General features: G+C 36.7%; 1 protein-coding gene across 2 annotated transcripts in view; it reads left to right on the forward strand.

The window, feature by feature from the left end:
- GCC2 (GRIP and coiled-coil domain containing 2) overlaps nt 1-14,741 on the forward strand; it is a 42,378-nt gene extending 27,637 nt beyond the window's left edge. Inside the window, exons 19-23 of one of the 2 annotated variants that reach the window (XM_045550356.1) lie at nt 3,223-3,440; nt 5,405-5,599; nt 6,708-6,847; nt 8,592-8,793; nt 13,118-14,741. In XM_045550356.1, coding sequence (XP_045406312.1) covers nt 3,223-3,440; nt 5,405-5,599; nt 6,708-6,847; nt 8,592-8,793; nt 13,118-13,188 — 826 coding nt within the window. In that variant the 3' untranslated portion in view covers nt 13,189-14,741. Of the gene's footprint in view, nt 1-3,222; nt 3,445-5,404; nt 5,600-6,707; nt 6,848-8,591; nt 8,794-13,117 lie in introns of those variants that run through there. The other variant, XM_045550357.1, reaches the window with a different exon arrangement.
- The last annotated feature ends 1,274 nt before the right edge of the window (nt 14,742-16,015 follow it).

A 16,015-nucleotide genomic window follows, 5' to 3' on the forward strand; every position in this document is an offset into this window, starting at 1 on the left:
ATTAATGTTTATCTGCTCATCCAATATTGTGCCTCTCCCATAGCCTTCATGGCCAGGATGTTTCTTAAAAAAAACAAAACAAACAAACAAAAAACCTCACTACTTTCCAACCCAGGTATCAAATTATAAGCATGTTTCTTTCTAGGGGAAAACATTCAAATATCTGCTGACTGAAAAAGAATATGTAACTTATCTTTGCAACTCTGTCTTCAACTTGTCTTATTTTTTAATCATTATAATACTCTAAATAGACATTAGGAGTATTAGCAGAATAAATAGATTATTGTGAACAAGAAACTTTGAACTCCTGTGATAAAGAAATTGGATAGTAATATTCATTGTATCTTTGAGGAAAAAAATTCTTCATTTGAGCATTTTTCATCAAGGGTGTTAAAACACTTTTCACATCCCAGATATGCTTATAATAAATATCTAATCTTATGCTAATCTGAAAAGGGAAAGCACTTGAGTTTCTTGGGCTACACTATTGAAAGGGTGTGGAATTCATATGTTGGGGGAGAAGGATTTCTCACACAGAGATTAGGATAGAAAAAAGTACAAAGTTTATTAATTTCTCCATGAGAGAGAGAGAGAGAGGAGGGAGTGGCTACAGCACATGAATGAAGAAGTGAAAATCCCAGGGAGCTGAGGGAAAGTTATTCGGAGTTTTAAAGGGTAAAAAAATAGCTTTTTTTTCTCTGCTTCAGATAATAGAAGTGGAAGCAAAGTTGTTGCAGGTGTTCTTTATTTTTCTCTTCTCTCTGTGAGCCTGGCTTATCTGAGTCCTTGGAATCTGGTTTTTTGGCAGGAATTGAGGCAGAGAGCTGGAGCAGGGAGTTTGTATCCCTACTGTCCACTTAGGGGTCGCTCTTCAAGGCTGTGAAAATGAACTCTTACAGATGACAAGTTAGGCCACAGATGTTTAATTAAAACAAAAGGCAGTTGTGCTTTGGGTTTTCTCTTCAAAGGGACAATTATGTGTTGTGAATTTATTTCTCTTTCTGTTTGATAATTTATTTTTCTGTTAGATAGGTTATTAGTAAGGCCACCTTTCAATTATCTGTTACCAGTATAATTTACATGTTAATCATGTAAACCAAAAGCTTCAGGGAAAATCTACCAATTTTCTAACTATCACCAGGGTTTACCATGAGATTAACTTAGACATAGTGATGCTTGTGTGATACTTACATAAGAAATTTTTAACACTTATTCTTCACTCTAGAAAAGTTACTGCAAATTACATTTCTAACACAAAGTACAATTGATGCCTCTAAAGTAATTCAATTATTCAATAAATATTCCTTCAGCACCTAAGTGTCTCCTGTAGGTACTGGAAACTTTTCACAGCATTTTGAGGTATCTTTAGGAATCTCTTTTTCCTCTTCTTTGGAAATATTAAAAACTAAGTAGTATTGTTACTGTCTATGCCCTAGTATGAAGAAATAGCCTTTTCATTATGTATTTTCTACTTTTTAAAATTTTTTATGTTCCTACTTTCTCTGTGTGAGATTGTAAAAATGACTCTAGGGGAATGTGCTAATTATGCCAAACAATTAATGTCTGCATTACCCAGAGGCTTCAGTTTAACACCCCAGTAACAACAGGAACAAAGCAGTGACCATCAGCACAGTCATTCAGATGCCAGATGGCAGGTTCAAGCATCTAGCTTTCAAGTAGGTAAATTCAGAAATGTTGTTGGTACTGCCTGAAAACTAGAAGCTTTGCCTTACCTCTAAAATGTAACTTTTATCCTCCTTAGAAAATTTTTGTGATTGCCAATGATCCTTCCTTTACTTTGTTGGTAGATGTTGGAACAAAATGCTTGTAGAAAAATGTATATACGCATTCTTTAGACTCATTAATCAATATGAACTTGGCAATTAGAATACCTTTTCTAAAATATATGGTATTTTCATTGCATTTCTCCCTTCAGCCACTAAATCCTGTTTTAAACGTTGTGTGATATGCATATGTGTAGTAGGTAGAAAAATATCTTGGAAAGGCACACGCCAAACTGTTAACAATGTTTATTTACCCCTGGAATTGGGATTTTACACTGCTGGGGATGGGAGTGACTAAAGAAGGGCTTTTACTTCTTTCTCTAAATACTTCTGAATTATTTGAGTTTTTATGAGAGAGTACTTGTGGATCCCTTATGTAAAAAGGAAGAATCTACACCAAACATATAAAACATGAAAACTACAAGTAAACCAGTAAAAGTAGTGATTCCCCAATTGTAGATCCACTGGCTAATTTCAGGCTGACTCCATAAAAATCACATTGAGAACTGCTGAAAGTGAATCCTAGGACCACCAGTGGAAGTTCTGATTCATTGGCTATAGCCTGAAAACTAGATGTGTGTATTTCCAACAAGGAATCCCAGCGATTCTGATGTACAGCAAGATTTGGAAATAGCTATAGTAAACCAAGTCCTTGGGTTTGTTTGATGTTAATTAACTTAAAAATGGGTACTTTATTTTATTTTTTTTTTTTTTGAGACAGAGTCTCACTTTGTTGCCTGGGCTAGAGTGAGTGCCGTGGCGTCAGCCTAGCTCACAGCAACCTCAGACTCCTGGGCTTAAGCGATCCTACTGCCTCAGCCTCCCGAGTAGCTGGGACTACAGGCATGCGCCACCATGCCCGGCTAATTTTTTTGTATATATATTTTTAGTTGGCCAGATAATTTCTTTCTATTTTTAGTAGAGACGGGGTCTCACTCTTGCTCAGGCTGGTCTCGAACTCCTGACCTCGAGCGATCCACCCGCCTCGGCCTCCCAGAGCTAGGATTACAGGCGTGAGCCACCGCGCCCCGGCCGCGGTACTTTAAAGTTGTTTTTTTTTTTATGAATTGAAAGAAAGTGGGTTTTTTTTTCATGTTTTCAGAGTAAAATTAATTTATGCTATAAATATAGTCATATTTTCTGATGAATCATGAAGGAAATTCCTTGTCTGAAGAATGCAACACAGTTTTTTAAGTGAGGTTCTTCATCTGAACTGTGGGACATAGAAAACAATTTGAACTAGATGACAGCCGGTGTCAGTTCTATTATACGTAAGTTGTTACGTAGCTAGTACATTATAGATATTTAGGAGAGAAATTGATTTATATATTCAGTAGATGCCTTAGAGCTGTTATAATTCTCTTGCAGAACTCAGATGAGAAAGTCAGTATATAAAGTTGAAAGATCTTATATGAACTAAGTTCCTCTCACCTTTCAGGTTGTGTTCAATACAATCAGAGAACATGATGGTGAAGTCTGAACATGCACAGACGGTGAGTCAACTAACGTCCCAAAATGAGGTCCTTCGAAACAGCTTCCGAGATCAGGTGCGGCATCTGCAGGAAGAGCACAGAAAGACAGTGGAGACTTTACAGCAGCAGCTCTCCAAGGTGGAGGCACAGCTCTTCCAGCTGAAGAATGAACCTCCCACAAGAAGTATGTATGTACCCAAGGAAGTGTTAGTTCATGTTTTCATGTGTTTACATCACTTAAATCAGTGGTCCCCAACGTTTCTGGCACCAGAGATCAGGTTCATGGAAGACAATTTTTCCACGGACTGAGAGTGGGGGAGGGCAGGGGGGAGGCAGAAGTCAGGCAGTGATGCAAGCGATGGGAATGGCTATAAGTACAGATGAAGCTTCACTCACTCGCCCGCCTCTCACCTCCTGCTGTGTGCCCTCCATCCCCACCCCCGTTCCTAAGTTTCACGGGTGACAGTTTTTCCAACGGACCAGAGCTGGGGTGGGGAGGGGTGGAGGTGTGACAGAGCTCTGCGGCCCGGGCCCAAACAGGCCACAGACTGGTACCAGTCCATGGCCCAGGGGTTGGGAACAGCAGACTTAAATACATTCTTCACAAATTCTTAAGAAAGTAGAAAATTTACTAGGTGACAGCCAATGTCAATTCTGTGATAATGAATTCCAAAATTTGCTTACTGGGAAGATATTTGAACCATTTGAACCCTTCTTGATTATGCTTATAGAAGCCTGTATAGCCTCTGAGAATACTGATTTTCATGTATTTATTACCCTCCATGTAAAGGAATATGTCTTTTTCTCTGACTTAAACATACTCTGTCAGTCTCATATGTCCTAATTCTAGTATTCACTGTGTCTGTTTGGTGTTCTCCATTGTTAATCATCACATATATCTATTTTTTAATTAGAAACATTAGGGATAAAACAAGGAATTTAGAAACACTCAAGCAGTACTAAGCTTGTAGAATTGTTTGGCCAATACAGCTTCTTCTCTTCCAAATTTCTAACTAGTTGGAATTTTAGTTCAGCTATACCCAATATCTTCCATTCTACAGAAACAGATGGGAAAGTGTCAGGCATGACTATGCTATATTTTAGTAGTAAGTTGATAGTGTTTTGTTTCCCATGGAAAATATTGTCACTAGAGTGTTGGCGGCTACAGGTCACTTGTCAGGGTCAGAAACCAACTTCAGAAAAATTTAACGTATGCCAAGGATCAACAAAGGAAGTAATCATCCAGGGACGAACAGTTTACACAAGAGATTATAATCTAGGAATCGACAGTGGAATATGCAGTTAGCAAAGTATCAGAAACCCAGCAAATGCTTCAGAAAAGGCAGCTAAGGCTAACTAAGGTTTGAAAGGACAGAGGAAGCAACTTTATGGAATGGAAAAATAAATGAAATTTGAAGTTAAAAAACTGGGTTGGAATTTTGGCATCTAACTCAGCTGTGAGACCTTGGGCAATGTCATTAAATTTCTCTTAATTTCAGATTTCTTGAGGTCAATAAATGAATGTATTTGAAAGTGTCTTAAAAACTTTACAATTCTATGCAAGTATTCAGTATCAGCAAACAGGAAAGTCTTGCCCAGGTGATGTAATTGATTAGTTCCCTGGATTGGATTCTGGACTCTTGTCTTAGTGCTGTAGGTGTAAGTGGCAACATTAGGAACCAGCAGAGGTGAAGGCTGGTGATTAAGAACGTCTGCCAGGCAGACTTCAACAGGTGTGTTGTGTCAGGAAGCATGTAGCAGTCTAAATACCAAATCCAGAAAAATAACTAGAATCTAGTTTTTGAATTTCTACCAGAATTTGGCAATAGTATGTTCTGCTACCCTAAATTAATAAAAATGAGTAGTAGTCTTATGAGCTTTGTGTTATCTAACAGTATATCTTAGCTAGCTAGTAGCAATTAATTTATAGCTTCTACTGAAATGACTAAAATGGTTAAAAGTTCAATGACTAAATTGTAAGAACTGTTTTAACAATTCTTTCTTCATATATTATTTACTTATCTTCTAATTATTTAATTTCCCTACCCTATCATTTGACGTTTTAATTTTATTGTATATCTCTATTAAGGCTGAATCCGTCAGTTTGAACTATCTCACACTTACCCTTTAAAAAATTGTTTTTAATAGGCCCAGCTTCTTCCCACCAACCTTTGAAGAACCTTCGAGAGAAAAGAAACACAGACCTCCCACTGTTTGACATGCACACCGTCACCCGGGAAGAGGGGGAAGGGATGGAGACAACTGACACTGAGTCTGTGTCTTCCACCAGCACACACACACAGTCTTTAGAGCAGCTGCTTAATACTCCTGAAATGAAACTTGGTATGTTACTCTGCCTAAATATGGTTTTTTTCTTTCTTTCTTTCTTTCTTTCTTTGTTTTTTATTTGTTTGTGTTTATAGGACTCTTTCACGAAGCACAAAAATGTTTTTCTTATTTAATTTCATTTTCTTCATTAATATTACTCTAAGTCATATATGCTTTTTTTGAGCCACTCCAATAAAATTTCTTTTCACTGTTCTAGCACCTGTTCAAATGGAAATATTATGAAACAAATCATTTTTTCCTAGGCTTGAACCAGAAATAGGTGGTTGGAAGTTCTGTAGTGGTATTAGAAAGTAGGAGGAACTATTCTCTCACCCTTTCAAGAAACTGACAATTTCCACTTGTTCCTCTTGATGAAGTAATGCTAAATTTGCATTTTTAAGTAAGGTAAAGTTTTGGCATATTTTATTCTTACCTGTAATGAATATTACTGTTCATGATTCAGGAGGAATCTGCTTGTCATCTTCCTGAAGTTTCAGGATCATTTGGAATAAAGACCATTTGTATCCATGGTCACTGACCATGTGGGGTGGAAATTGCGAGTTATGGTTCCTTCAGGCGAAGTTAATAGTGGTGTCAAGGAGGCATCATGATAGAGTGGCAACAGACTCCAGAATCAGACTTGGCTTTGTGATGTTTGCCAAAATTTCTTGACAACTCAGCCTGTTCTCTCATCTATAAAATTTAAATAATGATATTTACCCTATCACAAAAAAGATGAACATGAGAGTCCGTGATAAGTCACTAGTAAATGTTAATGCTTCCCTCATTTAGAAGTGAAATGACATAAGTTCTTGAAATATTAATAGATGGGAAGAGGATGCATAATGAAATGGTCTAAAAATGCAGTCCTGACATTGGGGCTCATAGGGCTTGTATTTAGTTAGATTACATGCTTTACAACAGAGATACTGTCTTATTTGAGTTTTATTCAACATGTAGCCCTTTAATTGAGGCATGTTGAATAGATGAATTGCACAGAGATTCAAAGAAACCTATATAATATCACGGAGTAAGAAACTTTTATTAAAATGTTTTTCTTATTTAGAATCTTTATCTGTAATCTCTGATTTTGAAAATTAATTCTTGGAACAACATCTTGCAGAGCCTCCTTTATGGCATGCTGAATTCACCAAAGAAGAACTGGTTCAAAAGCTGAGTTCCACCACAAAAAGTGCGGATCACTTGAACAGCCTGCTGCGGGAAACAGAAGCAACCAATGCAATCCTTATGGAGCAAATTAAGGTGAAGCCAAAAAACCTGATCACCATGAAAACCACCAGTTTGGTTTTCTTGACATTCCATACATATGTGCCCAAGTTTAACAATTCACATTTCAGATGTATCCATAATGTCTTGATTCTTTATATTAGATTCCTGACAGTGAGAAATATTGCTTTTATATCTATTATATAAAAACTATTTTTTAATTCCTACTTTTTCTAAGAAACTATAATAGATTCAGAAACTAGAGAGATGTTCACAAGTCATTGTTCTATACATGCTTAAATAGAACTTAACACAGGTCCTTAAATTCTAAAGATAAACAATGGAGCATTTCTAATTCAAACCATTCATCTGATGTTTATGGCACTGAATTACTTAACACAGTTTATAGGTGGAGATGGCAAAGTGGCATAGGAAGCTTTTCCTAATTAAAGTGGACACCAGGAACATCTAGGAATGTGGTGGAGCAGTTGAGGATTACTCAAGTGAGATATTTCCACCCTGGCTCGCTGGTAAATCACCTCTCAGTATATAGTCATTCTGTTATTGAGCAGTTCTGATGAGCAAGGCCCTGGGCTTTGCATATATTATCTTATTTAATCTCATAATCGCTGGCTGAGAGAAAATTGAAGCTGGTAAATGGTGGAGCAAAATTCAAACTGATGTCTACCTGAAAAGTGCATGCTTTTGCCCCTATACTTTGCTGCTCCAAATAAATCCATCCTGCCTCTGTGTAGGGCCACCAGCTGCCCTTGTCAGGTTAATTTTTCTAGAACTGAATTATTCAGTTATTTACAGTAAATTATATCTATGATGGCATCCCACCACTAAATACTTCAGTATGCATCTCTGTAAAATAACATTTTCCCACTAGACAAAACATTATCACATCTAACAAATCACTGTCTAGCCCGGGGAACCTAAGTGACTTATTTAAATGTTATATTTCCACAAATATATACTCTCTTACATAATTTCTTAGTCTTTTTTATTGTCACTTTTTTAAATGACCGTAGGTTTTAGGACAAAGTTAGCTAACTTTCCTGGGCTAACTTGAAATAATGAAAATACAACAAAAGCCACAGCTTTGTTTCAACCCAGAAATCTTCCTCAAAGACTTTAATGGGCTATTACCTTTTTCATATCATCTTTTGCCCCATTTTTCTGACAGTATTGTATATTATCTTACATTCTTGAATTTTAACTGTATCCTGAACTCAAGTTTTGATTTACATAAGTGCTGTTAACTGTGGGCATCTTAACTGCCTGGGGCTGTGGGAGTGGGGCAGGGGTCAGGGCTTGTTTAAGCTGTGGATGTTCACTTCAGCCCGTTTTCAGGCTCATTCACACTCCTCACAGTGTGTCTGTTATCCCAGAGCCCCCGAACTCTGCTGGCTCAGTTTCTAGAGAGAGTAGAAGATGGAGGGAGCATCATGGTACCAACCTATGGCTCCAGTTGCTCCTTATGTCAATTTCCCATCAGTCCTGGAGCTTTCAGCCCCATTTCCATGATACCCTAAGCTTCTGAGGCAGGAACTTATTGGTATTTACACAGGATGCGTCCTGTTCTCTTGGTGGTGGTACTTTGTAAACTGCTGAACTGAGTCACTTTCACTTCCTCATCTGCTTCCCGGCTTCTTTATTGACATTTGTAGGGGGGAGAGCTTTCATGGAAAAGAGAGGGAAAATGCATGTGTTCAGCCTGCCATGTTTAACTATAAGCTGCTAAAACCTATTTTTAACTCATTTCTCCTAACACCAGCTTCTCAAAAGTGAAATAAGAAGATTGGAAAGAAATCAAGAGCGAGAAAAGTCTGTAGCTAACCTGGAATACTTGAAGAATGTCTTGCTACAATTCATATTCCTGAAACCAGGTAGTGAAAGAGAGAGGCTTCTTCCTGTTATTGATACAATGTTGCAGCTCAGCCCTGAAGAAAAGGGAAAACTTGCTGCAATTGCTCAAGGTGGGTGAAAGCAGAGTCGTACAACTTCTGCTTTAGATCTTACATTAAATGTTGGCCTTTTGGTTGAGAATTTGCATGTGTGCTTACAATCTTTTTCATGACACTACAACTTTTAAATTTTGCTCCTTTGGATTGGTTCTGTCATATGTGTAAGCTGTGACTAGATTTGAAAAGCTGACTTTTTAACATTTGGAGGCAACTATAGTACATTTATATAATTTTAACATTCAGCAAAATACAATACAATGAATGCTTAGTTTGATCTTTGAGCTCTTTGAAAACTGGATTTGTATCCTGGTGTTGAGTACTGGTGTTGAGCTCAATATGGTTTAGTTTTGTATCATACTTTTAACATGTATTGGCTTGTTCCTTTCCTACCTGAGCCCTGTTTCTGCTTCCCAGATCATCTAGGGATCCCAGAGTCATATAGCCCAACATTTGGTCCATATCCAGCATTCCAGTTTCCAGGCAAATGCAGCTTTAAAGCTGTCTTGTATTTGGAGTTTAGATTTTCATGCCAAAAGACTTAATACTGTGATGCCATAAACTCTTTTGTAATGCTTCACATATAGCTGCTGTAGTTCCCTCATTTCAGACTGCGTTTAAGAATCATGCCTTCATTTTTGTTTTAGTTTTAAATGTTTTCATTGTTGACATTTTGAAGCATACAGGGAAACTAATGTCCCTTGTAGTTATCAGTTATTTAACGGCTGTCATCTCTAATAGTTTTCAACTCATGAGTAATATTTTGGCAGGGGTAGGGGAAAGCTAGAGATTTTAAAGCAAATTCTATACATCATTTCATTTTCCCAGTGAATATCAGTGTTTATTGGATTCCTCTATCATCTATACCTAGTTTATGTTTATTGTTCCTGAATTATCACAACTGTCTTTTTACAATATCCCAGATAGTGCTCATACATTACATTTAGTTGATGTTCCTTAAGCTTTGTTTTGTTGAGGGGGTTTTAGTGATAACAATTCCATGTTCCTTTTTTAAATATGCCATTTATTAATTGAAGAAAGTGGTCATTTGTCGTATAGCAGTCCTGTATTCTGGGTTTGGTTCTTCAAGGTAGCATTGAACTTGTTCCAATTGCCTATAAATAGGAAGTTAGATCTCTGATTAGATCCAGATATAATTGGGCCAGGTGGGGGACAAAAATACCTTATAGGTAGTATTGTGTACTTTTTAAGACATCGGTAGACCCGGAATGTCTGGATGTCCTACTTTTGACTAACTGGCCTCATTTTGTTGGTGCTCTTTGACAGGTTTCTCCTTCCCCTGTAACTTCTAACTAAACAGCTAGATTAGAGTCATCCTAAAATTGAGCAGGCATGAGAATCATTTGATCATTAAAACTCCAATTGCTAGGTCCCACCCAGTTTCTGACCCAGGATTTTGCATTTTTAGTAATTAGATGCTGATACTCCTGGTCTAAGGGCACATACCTTGAGTATCCCTGATCTAGAGGACTGATAAGATTCAGGCTTAATTTTTTTGCAGAAATACTTCATAAGTAGTATTGATAGTTTCTTTGAATCTGTTTTCTGAATACATCTTTGTAATGTTGAAGAAGGAATGATCTGAATACCGATAGTAATCTCAATTTTGCAAACTACAGGGTACATTATCATAGCCATAGTAGCATTGTTGTAACAAGATCCAAAATAAGAATACATCGTGTATATTTTTAGTAATATAATTATTCTATGTTATTATTTGCTTTTATATATTTTTAATTTATTCTATCAAAACTAAACCTATTTTTATCACTATAAAATTAACCAGGACTTTAAGAACAATATATGTATTTTTACATTAAAGCATAGCTTTCCATGGAACAGTGATATGATTTCAAAATATTTAGCATGTCTCTCCTAAAAGCCCACCATGTTTAATATAATGTAGATGTTGCTAACACCCAAGTGGCTCCTATAAGTTGAGGGTCCACTGATTGAAAGGTCTAAAAGACTAACCTAAGGGATCCCAATAACAGATATTTTTAGATAATTTCATAAAAGATATATATACACACACACATAGAGAGAGAAGTTCATTAGAAACCCAGAACTCTAAAACATGCTTTTTCTAAGGCTTATAAACATATAGGGAAAACTCCACTTATTAAATTAAATTAGTTTGCTTTTTAAAGGTTATTACTTCTTATCTATGTGAGCAAATAAAAGAGAACTTATGAAAATTAAAAACAATGATGGTTTAGCAGCAAATTTAGATATGGCTTAAAAGATAATGTAAACTAGAAGATATGTCAGAAGGAATTATGTAGAATTCTACATGGAAAAACAAAAAGATGAAAGAAACAGAAAGGTAAGTAAAAGATACAGAGGATAGAAAGAAGACATCAATTGTATATTTACTAATTGAAGTTACAAAGGAGAGGAAAGAAAGAGTGGGGCAGAGATAATATGTGAAGAGAATGGCTGAAAATCTTCCAGAATTGATGAAGGATATCCATCTGCAGATTTAAAAAATGAAAATCTCAAGCAGGAACAAAAACAAAGAAGTCTACCTCTATTCACATAAAAGTGAAACTGCCCCCCAAAAACAAGATGAATCTCAAAAGCAGCCAGGGAAAGAAGGCACATTGCTTCACCTTTGCAAGAGGAACAGACCCGCAGTCGACTTATCAACAGGACTGGTATAAGACTATCTCCCGTGTGCTGAAAGAAATAACTGCCAGTCTTGTAAAAGTATTTTTCAGGATCTTTTCTGACAAACAAACTTCAAGAATTTGCCTCCATTGGAAATTCTCAACAGTGTACTTCAGGCAAAAGGAAAATCGCCTAGCTAGAAGGTATAAGGTGCAAGAAGGAAAGACATGCAGAGGAAACTTGCTGCCACATTACAGATATGAGTTCAAGGCCTTACTGGGGCACCAGGGACATTTCATTACCAAGACCCTGAAGATAATAACCAATGTTGCACACATGGGATGCCAGAAGAAAGAATCTGAGAGCCACTCTGCCTGGCACTGAAGCAGGCAGGACCAACAGAGCAAATGACACAAATACCTCCTGCCCCCTTATCTCCTTGGAAACAATGTTTGTGATCTCTAATTTTGTGTAAAGTTTATAACTGTTTTTCATTCCGGTTGGTACCCATTAGTGAATACTGAAATTAATTTGGTGGATCACATCCAAAATATTTTTTTTTTTAATAAAAAGAGAAAGTCAAAGACTATGATGAATCTAGTAAAGTTAAGAATTGTTTCTTGAAACTCTGGGTATATACATGAGTGTTGGTGTCTGTCTGACTGTATCAGATCCTGATGTAAAATGTTTTTCTTTCTATGGGTTTTGGTATATTTGTGAAACATTAGCTAAGGGAGTAAAGCAGGTTACCTAACTCTGATAAGCAACATCAAACTCCTTATAATAAACACCTATTATGGGCCCAACTTAAATTTCAAGCAGGTGTCACGAGCTGCTCAGAGCAGCTTGTCAGCCCTCTGTGTAAGGTAAGACAGCTTAGAGTGCAATAGTAATCCCCAAACAAGTAACATCAAGGAGACACTGCTAAGAAGTATAGGTTGCTGCTCTGCTTGTGTCACAAATGTTAACTCATCCTGCCCCTGCCTGTTGAATCCACACAGTTCACTAATTGGGTGTTTCTTTATCTGAGATAGAACTTAGGGTGAGTCAGCTTTGCTCCCCAGATAGGTTAGCCATATAGTACTTCTCTATGCAAAATTGGAATCTCAAATTTGCTACTCAAGTAAGAGCTAGAAGCTGCTTCTCTTCATCTTCTTTACTCCCAAACTAGGTTACAGTTTCCAGGACTGAATATTATCCCTTAGTACATCATACAGATACCAAGGTCAAACAATTTTTAGAAGTAAATAAAGAGAAAAAAGGCCACCAACCCAATAGGAAAATAGGCCAAGCCTATCATAAACTTTTTGATCATCTCCAGACTGGCAGGAAGAGAATGCATGCTCACATGCCCACTGCAGGTGCTTGATTTGATTTGCAGAGGATATAGAACATTATCAGGAGAGAGTAACCTCCAGGGCAAGAGCAAATGTGTCTTGTCTCATTTGATGATTAAGTTCTAGATTGCTTCATGTTGCATACAACTGTTTTAGAGTTAAAATATAAAACGTAAAAGTAGCTATTAAATTGATTCAACTAAGGAAATATAATATCATATTCTTAAAAGAAATTTAGAATAGTAATTTGTGTCTAAAGGATGGTATATAATTGTCAATAAGATATTATTTGCTTATATGGTAGAGTGATTCTAGAACATAGATTTCACATTGAGAATATTTGTTTTGTTTTGTTTTTTAACTTTCCAAAGGTGAGGAAGAAAATGCTTCCCGTTCTTCCGGATGGGCATCCTATCTGCATAGTTGGTCTGGACTTCGATAGATTGATGGAAAGAAAATTCTTCATTGACCAAATAGAATCCATTTTGCAAAAATAGTTCATGTATATTACTGTCATTCTTTTGTCAAAAAGTGTGTATATATGTTCACATCTACATATATTTGTACATATATATGACAGATATATTTTTAAAGTCTCAGCTGGAAGTAAAAGTACAGCAGCTTAAAGAGTTGGTACCAGTCCACAGCCCTCTGTAACTCACGTGCTCTCCCCTGCATGCTGCCAGAATGAAAACACAAGGAATGAATTCACTGCCCCTTCTTTGGAACCTCAGTACTGTGAATTTTGAAGTTAAACTAAATTTTGGTCCTGTACCAACTGGAATTTAGGTTTTTAAAATAGTGTTTCAAGACTATTTATTGCAAAGTCAGATTTGCAGATAGATTGTTACTAGTTATAAATTGTTGAGATAATTTGGTGACTAGAATATGAAGGAAAATGCTTTATTGTAAAGTTAACTTACGTTATTAAGCGGCTGTGAAGTAAATATGCTATAGTTAATTATGGTAAGTTAAAATACACTTTAGTTATTTAGTTTAAAATAAACTGGGTTTTTTTTCTCTAAAATGTATTTGCTCAGAACTCATGTTGTCAGAAGCCCTAGTACTGGCTGGTATAACACTAACGATGAACAGATGAGACCACCACCTCGATGGGGTACTTTCATGGTGTCTATCCAGGCTCTTGGTGTGGTACCACTACTTGCAAGCTATGAGTCTGTTTTAAGAATTCTGTCCATCTCCCCAAATAAAAACATCACAACAGTGACTGTATTTCTCAGCATTGTATCTAAATATGAAATTGGTGCTTCTAGAGTTTGGCAGATAATGTTGTTCCATAAGCTTTCCTTCAGGAGGGATTTTAGAAGGACACCGCTAGGTAACAATATTACTTGCCTTTGATGCTTCTGATATGTTTTAAGAACTAGATGAAAATGGTGTTCTTAAATCAAAAATTTGAGAATTCTATTTTTAATACTTGTTTGTTAATAAATCACCACACAGTACGCTCTCTGAAGTCCTCTCAAGCCTTCCGATTTACACTTTGATTTTCAGTCTCACTGGAGAACTTTGTACTTTGGTTATGTAGAACTTTGGTTTCCAATTGAGTTTAACTGAAATTTACTGCTGACATGTTGAGTTTGTTCTTTAAAAAATATTTCATTATCTCTTTCCTCCTGTCTTAGAAGAACAGACCTAACTAGTGAATATATTAATGAAAATGCATCTATTTCAGATCTGACTTTGAGTTTAGTTTTTTTTACTTTATAAACTGTGAATGTGAGTATGCCAGCAGCATACAATGAAACTGTAATAGTATTTAAATAAATTTCACTTTCTCTTTGAGTGTAGGCCTTTTGAAATCTATATAAACTTGTTTTGAAATACAGTCTCTACTTATGAATGTAATAACAAAAATATCTTTTGCATGATTAAAAATTATTACTTTGATTACAAAAGGCATATTCTTTCATGGTTTCAACAATGAGAGGAGATGTAATATTTTAATATTTCTATTAAATATGTTTAACTGTATTTTTACGGCTGCTCTTTTTCTGTCAAGTACTGTTTCTTTGGGGTTTAAATTGGTTTATAAATTGGAATTGCAACATCCTTTTCTACTGACACCATTTGGACCTATTAGGTGCTTGAGAGAATGTAGACCCTTTGGTGTGTGCCATATAGACCTGCCGTTTCTGACACCCTCCTTCCAGCTGAAACTAGAAGCAACACTGGGCCTTTCTTCGGGCAAGATAGGCACGGATTCGGCCAAAGCAGTTGTCTAGCTTAGGCCGCCAACCTGGTGGCCTTAGATGAAGGGCTTTGATCAGTTAGAGGCAGTGGTTTGGAGTTCTTTGGAAATTTGGACTGCGAAATGGAGAGAGGCAGAGAGAGAGAGAGAAACACAGATGCCACAAAAAAGAGGAACCAAGCTGACCCAGGAAATGCGTGGACATGGCAGCCAGACTGCAGGTGGCCTCTGGTAAGAAGGAGCTTTCCATCCCTGGGCCGGGTGCACTCATCACTCCTTGATTTCTTAGGAGCTGAATTCCTACAGTTCCTGAAGAGTGGGAACTGATGCACCATCTCTAAGTTCCAGACCATCTCTGATTTTAAGACATTTCTTCTGTACAATGAGATTTGCTTGTGCTCTGAATAGTGTAAGGTTGAGAATTATATTCCATTAAACAAACTTTGGCAGAATTATAACTGAACCACAAGCAAAGTTAAGGCTTACTAAAGGCATACAGTTCTTTGTATTCTTTTTAAATTCCATGTTAGCTAATGATATAGCTGGAAATGTATAGTATTGAGGGTGTGAAGCTTCCCCTAAAGACAAATTTTGGTATTTGGTGAATGGTATAACACACCAAAAAAGTGTTCATATCCTATGATTAAATTGTAATGTAGTGGTTTCAACTTGGTCAAAGACTCTTATTTTGCCTTGGTATCTGAAAGTCAACTTGGCTTCAAAATTAATACACACCAAGGAAAACAACCTGATACAATTTTGCAGGCATCTTTGAGCTAATTCTCATTCATGAGTATTAAAAAGCATTTGGTTATTTATGTATAAGTTATATGTAGACAAAACCCTTTTTCACCTGCATTCAAAATATGATTACATTGGCCGGGCACGGTGGCTCATGTCTGTAATCCTAGCATTCTGAGAGGCTGAGGAGGGATGATTGCTTGAGGCCAGGAGTTTGAGATCAGCCTGAGCAAGAATGAGACCCCGTCTCTATAAAAAATAGAAAAAATTAGCTGGGGTGTGGTGGTGCACTCCTGTAGTACCAGCTGCTCAGGAC

The sequence above is a fragment of the Lemur catta genome, chromosome 4, assembly GCF_020740605.2.
Source record: "Lemur catta isolate mLemCat1 chromosome 4, mLemCat1.pri, whole genome shotgun sequence".
Taxonomy (NCBI): domain Eukaryota; kingdom Metazoa; phylum Chordata; class Mammalia; order Primates; family Lemuridae; genus Lemur; species Lemur catta.